Here is a 9,872-nt window from a genome sequence, read left to right as displayed (position 1 = left end):
GCAATTACTTTTTCACACAGGTTTGGATTTCTTTTCTCCCTAAATAATAAAAACCCTCATTTAAAAACTGCATTTTGTGTTTACTTGTGTTATCTTTGACTAATAGTTAAATGTGTTTGATGATCAGAAACATTTTGTGTGACAAACATGCAAAAGAATAAGAAATCAGGAAGGGGGCAAATAGTTTTTCACACCACTGTAATTGTCAGGGTTAGGGATTTAATCCACATTCCATCATAAAGAGATACCGCAAGTGATGCACATTGTATATGTATAATGCATGTAAACCTTATTGGTCGACACCACTTTAAAGGAGAACTAAACCCTAAAAATGAATTTGTCTAAAAATGCCATATTTTATATAGTGAACTTATTGCACCAGCCTAAAGTTTCAGCTTGTCAATAGCAGCAATGATCCAGGACTTCAAACTTGTCACAGGGGGTCACCATCTTGGAAAGTGTCTGTGACACTCACATGCTCAGTGAGCTCTGAGCAGCTGTTGAGAAGCTAAGCTTAGGGGTCGTCACTAATTATCCAGCAGAAAATGAGCTTCCCTGGCTGTAATATAAGATGATGCTACAGGGCTGATTATTCAATTCTGATGCTAATTGCACTGGTTTCTGTGCTGCCATGTAGTAATTATCTATATTAATTACTAATCAGCCTTATATTGTGACATTTCTATTCTATGTGTACTGTATATTGTGAGTGGGTCCCTAAGCTCAGTAAGTGACAGCAGCACAGAGCATGTGCAGTGAATCAGCAGAAAAAAAGATGGGGAGCTACTGGGGCATCTTTGGAGACACAGATATTTACTGCTAAAGGGCTGTGGTTGCCTTGGGCTGGTACAGAAGCCTAAAACATAATGTACAACTTTTTTAGCCTACATCTTAAGTTAAGCTTTAGTTTTCCTTTAAAAGGATTGTATTGAGGGGAGACCGTCCGCCTATGAGTAAAGCTGGCCATAGACGCAAAGATCTGATCGTACGAATCGGGGATTCGTAGGATTTTCGGAACGTGTGTGGAGAGTCCCGACATTTTTCGTCCGGCGGAGATCGGTCGTTCAGACGATCGGACAGGTTAGAAAATTTCTGTCGGCTGCCGATAATATCTCTGCGTGTATTGCCGATCGTACGATTTTCAGTGGGAGACTGTCACTAGCTTTGTCTATCGTACGATCGCTGTCAGGGGCAGAACATCGGCTGATCTGTTCTTTAACTACTTGGTCAGAATGGTAAGACTTTGATCTGAATGGTTAGTGGAGGGTCGGGAGATGGGAAAGTCCGATCGTACGTTGATTCGTACGATCGGATCTTTGCGTCTATGGCCAGCTTTAGCGCCCATTCAGGCACGAAACGTGTTAGGCTAATGTATGTCCTAATAAAGTCTTTTTAACTTTATAAATACTTGGGCTACTTCTTTACAGGTAGTGAGTGAGTCCCTTCCCATTTTAATTTTCTGTATTCTCCAAAAACGATTGGTAATCCTTGGACTGGGGGTTTTCCCGGGATAAGACCGCTATATATATTTTTTCTTTATTTATTTTGATCTATGCTTTTTTGTTCAAGGAACAGAGCCACACACCATTGTTTATATGTTAATTAAAGTGGTCACATTGTTGCAGCCCCTGTAGACCTCCTACTGTGGGACAGAAAGTATTTTTCTACTTTGAAATGAGATTAAAAAGGTTAAAGGTGGCCATTCGTCCATCTTTAATTGTTTTGCAGGAGGCACAGCAGGGCAAGGAGCATGGTTTAGCCGAGAAAGAAGTAAATTTGGTCGATTTCTGCTTACGCCAGAGTGGTTGAGGTAATGCTTTCAATCTATTTTCTTTGGTGATTGGCATGTCTGGGGTTAGTGTTTATTGTCCATTTTTTGCAGTGATCTTACTGACTTGTCTGAGCTTAATATGCTCATTACAGACACGTATGACATTACGCACTGGCATGTCTGGGGTTAATGTGTTTGTCTATTTTGTGCAGTGATTTTACTGGCTTGTCTGAGCTTAAAGGAAAACTATACCCCCCAAACAATGTAGGTCTCTATAAAAAGATATTGCATAAAACAGCTTATATGTAAAACCCTGCTTCATGTAAATAAACCATTTTCATAATAATATACTTTTCTAGTAGTATGTGCCATTGGGTAATCATAAATAGAAAATTGCCATTTTAAAAAATAAGGGCCGCCCCCTGGGATCGTAGGATTCACTGTACTCACAAACATACCAACAAACCATACATGTTAGGTCACATGAGCCAATTAACAGACAGAGTTGTGTCTTGTGCTTCCACACTTCTTCCTGTTACAGTTAGAGCTGCAGTATTTCTGGTCAGGTGATCTCTGAGGCAGCACACAGACCATCACGAAATGGTGGTTCAAGGCAAGAGATGTAAAAGGGCAATATTTACTTAAATATATATTCCAGTTTGGTAAGATTCTTTAATATGACACTTAATATGATATGAACTATCTGTTGCTTAAGTGTTCATTTTGGGGGTATAGTTTTCCTTTAATATGCTCATTACTGACTTTTTTTTTTACATAACTTTGCTTTGTTTATTTTGTTTTTCATTTAAAGCTTTTGCAATCACATAGTAAAATTTAAGTTATAATTACACAGTACAAACAAACCTGTGGCCAATGTGTGGCCAGTAAAGAAACGCTTAGGAGCAAAGAAAATAGAAAATAGAAAGAAACATATCAGATGTTCTGATAATAAAGTCAATAATAGTGTCACACTCACACTAAACCGCTTGTTGAAGCGTCGGGTGCGCGGCTGTGTTCCTCTCTGCAAAGGTAAATTCCCAGAGTATAACATCAAATCCAGCAGAACTCCGATAAGTGAATCAAATATTTATTTGTGCCACTAGCCAAGTGACGTTTTGGGCTATTCCGGGTTATAAAAAGGGTTGGAATAGCCCGAAACGTGGCTTGGCTAGTGGCACAAATAAATATTTGATTCACTTATCGGAGTTCTGCTGGATGTGATGTAATAATATCAGATGTTCTGTACACATGCAGTATTTGTTTTCTCCTTGATTACAACAAGCAAGAACGTGACCCCGTTTAATATGGGTTTGTAACGTTCCAGGCAGACCGTTTGTGAAACAAGTTTTTATTCCTGGCTTCGTAATAGTCTCGCTTCTCTGTCAGATGAAGGAAATTAATGAGTTCTGATATTACAGGAGTTTCTTCAGATTTCCAGTGTTGGGCAATAATTAATCTAGCGGCTTCCAATATGTGGACTACTAAGAGTCTTTGAAGTGGTCTCAGAGGACCTAAATCTAAATTAAGAAGGGCAGTTGTCGGTTTCCTCAGCAAAGAATAATTGGTAATAATATTGGATATCAAATGAAACTGTGTGTCCAATAGGGGCAAGACCACTGAGTGTGGAAAATTGAGCCCTCTTGCCCACACTTACTCCAGCACCACTCGGATGCAGTTTGTGGGTGTATTTTGTGTAATTTGACAGCACTAAATAACAACGGTACATCCGTTTGACCCAGGTTTCCAGTAGTCTTATAGATTTGTTAGATTTCAGAATCAGATTGTAAGCAATATTCGAATCATTTAAGGCCCCCCCATACACGGGCCTATAAAAGCTGCCGACAAACCGAGTCGACAGCTTATTGGCCCGTATGTGGGGCCATCCAATGGGCTTCCCCCTTGGATGAGATTCTCTGGTGGGCCCCTTGGATGAGATTCTCTGGTGGGTCCCCTTGGATGAGATTCTCTGGTCGGTTCCCTTGGATGAGATTATCTGGTGGGTCCCCTTGTAAGAGATTCTCTGGTGGGCCCCTTGGATGAGATTCTCTGGTGGGCCCCTTTGGTGAAATTCTCTGGTGGGTCCCTTGGATGAGATTCTCTGGTGGGCCCCTTGGGCGAGATTCTCTGGATGGGCCCCCTTGCTGAGATTCTCTGGTGGGCCCCCTTGGGTGAGATTCTCTGGTGGGCCCCCTTGGGCGAGATTCTCTGGTGGGCCCCTTGGATGAGATTCTCTGGTGGGCCCCTTGGGCGACATTCTCTGGTGGACCCTCTTGGGTGAGATTCTCTGGTGGACCCTCTTGGGTGAGATTCTCTGGTGGACCCTCTTGGGTGAGATTCTCTGGTGGGCCCCTTGGACGAGATTCTCTGGTGGGCTCCCTTGGATGAGATTCTCTGGTGGGCCCCTTGGGCGAGATTCTCTGGTGGACCCTCTTGGGTGAGATTCTCTGGTGGGACACCTTGGATGAGATTTTATGGTGGGCCCCTTGGATGAGATTCTCTGGTGAGCCCCTTCGGTGAGATTCTCTGGTGGGACACCTTGGATGAGATTCTCTGGTGGGTCCCCTTGGATGAGATTCTCTGGTGGGTCCCCTTGGATGAGATTCTCTGGTGGGGCCCCCTTGGATGAGATTCTCTGGTGGGGCCCCCTTGGATGAGATTCTCTGGTGGGCCCCTTGGATGAGATTCTCTGGTGGGCCATACGGCAAAGATTCTCTGGTGGGCCATCTTGGATGAGATTCTCTGGTGGGCCCCTTGGGTGAGATTCTCTGGTGGGCCCCCTTGGTGAGATTCTCTGTTGGGACACCTTGGGCGAGATTCTCTGGTGGGCCCCCTTGGGCGAGATTCTCTTGTGGACTCCTTGGGGGAGATTCTCTGGTGGGTCCCCTTGGGTAGGGTTGCAACCTTTTCTGGAAAAAAATACCGGCCTTCCTATATATTAATCTTTTTTCCCTATTAATAACATTGGGGTCAACATCATTTTTACCAGCCAGGCCTGTAAAATACCGGCCAGGTGGCAACTCTACCCTTGGGTGAGATTCTTTTGTGGGCCTCTTGGGTGAGATTCTCTGGTGGGCTGTAGGTACCCCAGTCCGACACTGGGCTGCTGCTGATTGCTGGGGATCATTAAGAAGAAACTTGGACAGAATCCAGTCATTTCCAATAACAATTGCACAATAGCAAAATGTAATGTTTCCTGTCAATTGCCCTTGAGACAGAGCAGAATTGGTAGACTGTAATATAATGAAAATTATCATTTTTATATAAAAAGGCAAAAATATTTCCAGTAAATGACCTTCTCTTGCCCCCGAGCTCATTAGCACTGAAGTCATATAAAACTGTCGTGTATGTCTGCCTGTCATATTAAAAGATTCACTTGGGCAAAGAATTGGTTTGGGTTCATTTCTATCAGATAAATATGCCGGTCTGTTCATTGCTCATAGCTCTTTGCGTCTTATGACCTCTGCATCTAAATGCAGTAGTTACTAATGGCTTTTAACAATAACAATCCATTTTCAAAATCTTTAAATGGAGTGTGCCCCCTGCTGGCTAGATTAATGGGGATTAAACAGCAGGAGAGGCTCTTTCCCCGAGAAGCCTGTGTTTGTACACATATATAAATACAGGGAGAAGGCTGGAGAGGCAGATACAGGAGCTGGAGCCAGAAGCACTGGGCATAACCACATACAGACAGGTAAACTGATGGTTTGTGCTGGGTTTGAGCTGCTGGTTAGAACTGAAGACCAACACTTGAGTGTCAGATACGATACCTGTGTTTCATGACCCATAGCAGCCAATAAGATGTTTGCTTTTTAAACAGGTGACCTGTAAATGCTTCCTGCTGATTGGTTGCTATGGGTTACTACTCCAGGGCAAACTTAGGGGTCTATTTATTAAGGGGTGTAAAAAGTGGAGTGAAGCATTACCAGTGATGTTGCTCATACCAACCAATCAGACCTTAGATTTTATTTTCTAACTGTTGAAATCTAATTGCTGATTGGTTGCACTGGGCAACATCACCGGTAATGTCTCACTCCACTTTTTACACAGCATAATAAATAGGCCCTTAGTGTCTTTTATTACATAACCCCAAAAGTCAGTGAATTTGATAAATAAGAGTAGGGAAGGGGTAGTAAAGTGCTAGTCTATGTTGTTATTCAGAGGAGTAATGTACCAAATATCTGCTGTGTAACTCAGACCCCTTTCTCTCAGCAGGATGAAAGCCTTTCCCACCTTTGCTCTTCTGTTCCTGGTCCTCCTGTTTTCTGCCCACGTTAGTGATGCCCAGCACTGGTCCTATGGTCTCCGGCCTGGAGGGAAGAGGGACACTGAAAGTCTCCAGGACATGTACCATGAGGTAATGCTGATAACTGTGAGCTTCCCTTCCTACTAGTCCCAGAGCTTCTTTTCATTGCAACCTCCAAGTACCCAGGCCCTGGGTTCAATTTCAACCAGACCAGTATATAAATATATTAAAGACTGGCTCAGAGTACAAACATTTGGATTTATATATATATTCAGGGCCGCCATCAGGGGGGGACAGGGGGGAGAGTTGTAGGGGGCCCCGAGGGTAAGGGGGGCCCTGCCACGCCACACTTACCTGATTAGCCGGGCTCCCAATCTTTCTGAGAGCTGCTGACTTCAGGAAGGCATGGACGTTTAAGGGGCCCTGGCCACCAATTTTCTTATAATGTGGGGGGGGGGGCCTGTCCACCGATTTTCTTATAATGTGGGGGGGGCCCTGGCCACCAATTTTCTTATAATGTGGGGGGGCCTGGCCACCGATTTTGGCCACCAATTATTTTTTCTCATGTGGGGTCCTAGCCACCAATATTTTTAAGGGGGGGGGGCCCTGGCCACAAATGTTTTTTTATGGGGGGGCCCTGACCACCAATATCTTTTTATTTTTTATTAACATGTGGGAACCCTAACCACCAATTTCCTTATAATGTGGGGGGGGGCCTGGCCACCAATTTTCTTATAATGTGGGTGGGGCCCTGGCCACCAATTTTCTTATAATGTGGGGGGGGGGGCCCTGGCCACCAATTTTGGCCACAAATTATTTTTTCTCATGTGGGGTCCTAGCCACCAATATTTTTTAAAGGGGGGTGGGCCCTGGCCACAAATGTTTTTTTATGGGGGGGCCCTGACCACCAATATCTTTTTATTTTTTATTAACATGTGGGAACCCTAGCCACCAATATTTTTTTTGTTTTTTTTACTGTGTGGTGGGGGGCGGACCTGTGGGTGGGGCTTGCAGTGGCCGCAGCCCAGGGGGCCCAGGAAATTCTGTCGTATGGGGCCCTGTGATTTCTGATGGCGGTCCTGTATATATATCATACACAACAGCCATGAAATATTCTGTAAATTATATCCTTATAATACACAAAAGCTATGAATATCTTGTAAATGATATCCTTATAAACGGTGAGTTCTGATGTCATCAGTTATAAACGGTGAGTTCTGATGTCATTTCTGTCACGACTCCCTGAAACTTGTGTATTATAATTAATAAAGTACCCCCAGTTGTAAAATATGAGGATATTAGAAGTAACCTCGGAGTTCCTTCGGACTCGTGTTTTTATATGGTCATGAAACTCCTCGGTAACTTATAATATCCTTATAATTTACAAGAGGGGGTACTTTATTCACTATATAAAAAGTGCTTAGTGATGTCATTGGTTCTAATCTGATTTTAGTGATGTAATTTCTGTCACATGACTCATTAAAACTTGTGTATTATAATAAATAAATTACCCCCTTTTGCAAAATATGAGGAAATTAGAAGTCACCGAGGAGTTCCATGACCTTCGGCCTCGTGTTTTTATATGGTCATGAAACTCCTCAGTTACTTATAATATCCTTATATTTTACAAGAGGGGGTACTTTATTCTAGGGATGTACTGAATCCAATATCTTGGATTCAGCCAAATCCTTCACGAAGGATTCAGCTGAATACCAAACCGAATCTGAATCTTAATTTACATGAGAAGACATTTTTTACTTCCTTGTTTTGTGACAAAAGTCACTCGGTTTCCCTCCCTGTCTCTAATTTGCCTATGCAAATTAGGATTCGAATTCGGTTTGGTCAAATCCTGCTGAAAAAGTCTGAATCCTGAACTGAATCCGGGATTCGGTGCATCTCTATATATATATATATATATAAAATAAGATCAGACATTTATAAGATCAACTAGTTATAAGATCAGCCAGTTATAATATATGTGCATAGGAAGAATATGATTAGCAGGACTAAACCTGCCCTCTCTTTCCATTAGACACCCAATGAGGTTGCCTTGTTCCCGGAACTCGAGCGTCTGGAATGTTCCGTCCCCCAAAGCAGACTCAACGTACTGAGAGGAGCGCTGGTGAGTCCCTGCCTCTATCCAAGGGCCCGGGTTATCATGTAATTAACTGTCAGTGTGATGTAGCCAGAGCTAATCAACCCCCCACCCTTATTGATGATACATACCAGGCATCAGCTATAGGTTCAGCACCAGTGCCATTCACCATGTTTTTTCCTACAATGCACCATGTTCCCAAAACTGTCATGCCTTATGCAACTGCTGCTAGAAGCCTACACAGCTTGAGTCTCTTTGTAACTCTCCACTTGCATCTGCCCCATAAAGGCTTGTAAATTTGTCCTTACACAGTGAGACGTTCCCAAACAAACAATCTTGGCCCAATTTGCCCACCCACACACAAGGCCTATGATGATAACCAGCTTAAAGGACATGTAAAGCCTACATTTTCCTACATCCCCTCTGTTTGCCAGCGTCATTACATTTCCCTAAAACAAACAGCAGCTTTCACTCGGGGGCCATTTTCCCTGACACATCATCGATGTATTTATATCTGCAAATAGCACATAGGCAACGTAAAGTTCAAGCAATTAAAGAATGCAAGCTTACACATGCAGAATTTACTATGATGAAAAGTCCTGCTTGGATTGAGCGCTGTAATAGTTACTCTGAGCTCAGGAGAGGGGTTAGGATTTAAAAATAGGATCAGACAGCTAGAGCAGAATTTCTATGGGAACCAGCAATGTCATCGCTTCATTGGCTGCTTGACTGGAGGGTGTGTTTATTAATTTAAGTTGAGAAGAACTGAGCATGCTCATGAGCCAACAGCCAAAGCAAATTCCTGAGGGAGGGGGCAGAGTGAGTTAGAGGAGGAGAAGGAATCCTAAGTTATTAAGGGGATGCTGCAGTCTTATTAAACTCAGGACAACCAGACTGGCAGGTATTTAGAGATTTCAAAGAGGCTCTTCAGTGATTACATTTTTGTGGGGGGGGGGTTACATGTCCTTTAAGGAAGGGGTTACATGTCCTTTAAGGAAGGGCAAGTGGAAGCCACTCAAGATGTGCCCTGCCATATGACTATTCAGCTGCAACTGTACAATAAGTGGCCGGCTCTATTTAGTACTGGGGTGTATTATTGTTACCCCCCCCCCCTTCTATTGACTGAGCTGTTTGTGCTGCAGTGGTACATGTGTAGGACGGTACATGTGTAGGACGGTACATGTGTAGGACGGTACATGTGTATGAAGGGTCATGTACTCAGTACACTGTGTGTGTTACAGATGAACTGGCTGGAAGGAGAGAACAGAAAGAAGATCTGATAATGGCAGAGCCACAAGAGGAAGATGATTAAATAAATGCAGACTAAAGCGACATTCTGTGTGAGTCTATTATATGGGCGCCCATATACCGCATTTCTGTCACACCCCATGCTATTACACCACTAATGGAACTGTTGTAGACTGTACACACACACACACACACACACACACACACACACACACACACACACACACACACACACACACACACACACACACACACACACACACACACACACACACACACACACACACACACACACACACACACACACACACACACACTGCAAGTGGAGCACTTATTTTAATTTAACCCATTGCTTGCCACAGAATATATAGGGCTGGCACTCAAGTTACAGAGTACCAGCAACATAGACTCAACTTTCCCAGGGTTCCAGCTTTTTCCCAATTGCAAGTTGCCAAACTGCTGGTGGAAAATTGTCTGCCATGTACAGGGTTAAGGGGGAGGTTCCAATTGAGTAT

The 9,872-nt window shown here is 43.4% G+C and overlaps 1 protein-coding gene across 2 annotated transcripts; it reads left to right on the top strand.

The window, feature by feature from the left end:
• Nucleotides 1-5,209: 5,209 nt before the first annotated feature.
• On the top strand, nucleotides 5,210-9,441 carry gnrh1.L (gonadotropin releasing hormone 1 L homeolog). 2 transcript variants are annotated; one of them, XM_041587005.1, is made up of 4 exons: nucleotides 5,210-5,462; nucleotides 5,981-6,125; nucleotides 8,047-8,136; nucleotides 9,351-9,441. In XM_041587005.1, exons 2-4 carry the CDS (start codon nucleotides 5,985-5,987, stop codon nucleotides 9,387-9,389), a joined length of 270 nt encoding a protein of 89 aa, XP_041442939.1. In that variant the 5' UTR covers nucleotides 5,210-5,462; nucleotides 5,981-5,984; the 3' UTR covers nucleotides 9,390-9,441. The 2 variants fall into 2 exon arrangements, with proteins under 2 accessions (XP_041442939.1, XP_041442938.1); XM_041587004.1 differs by having other exon boundaries at nucleotides 5,212-5,462; nucleotides 5,984-6,125.
• The last annotated feature ends 431 nt before the right edge of the window (nucleotides 9,442-9,872 follow it).

Source organism: Xenopus laevis, chromosome 3L, assembly GCF_017654675.1.
Source record: "Xenopus laevis strain J_2021 chromosome 3L, Xenopus_laevis_v10.1, whole genome shotgun sequence".
Classification (NCBI taxonomy): Eukaryota; Metazoa; Chordata; class Amphibia; order Anura; family Pipidae; genus Xenopus; species Xenopus laevis.
The sequence above is the reverse complement of the archived record's forward strand: the minus strand, read 5'-3'. Positions and strand labels throughout refer to the sequence as shown.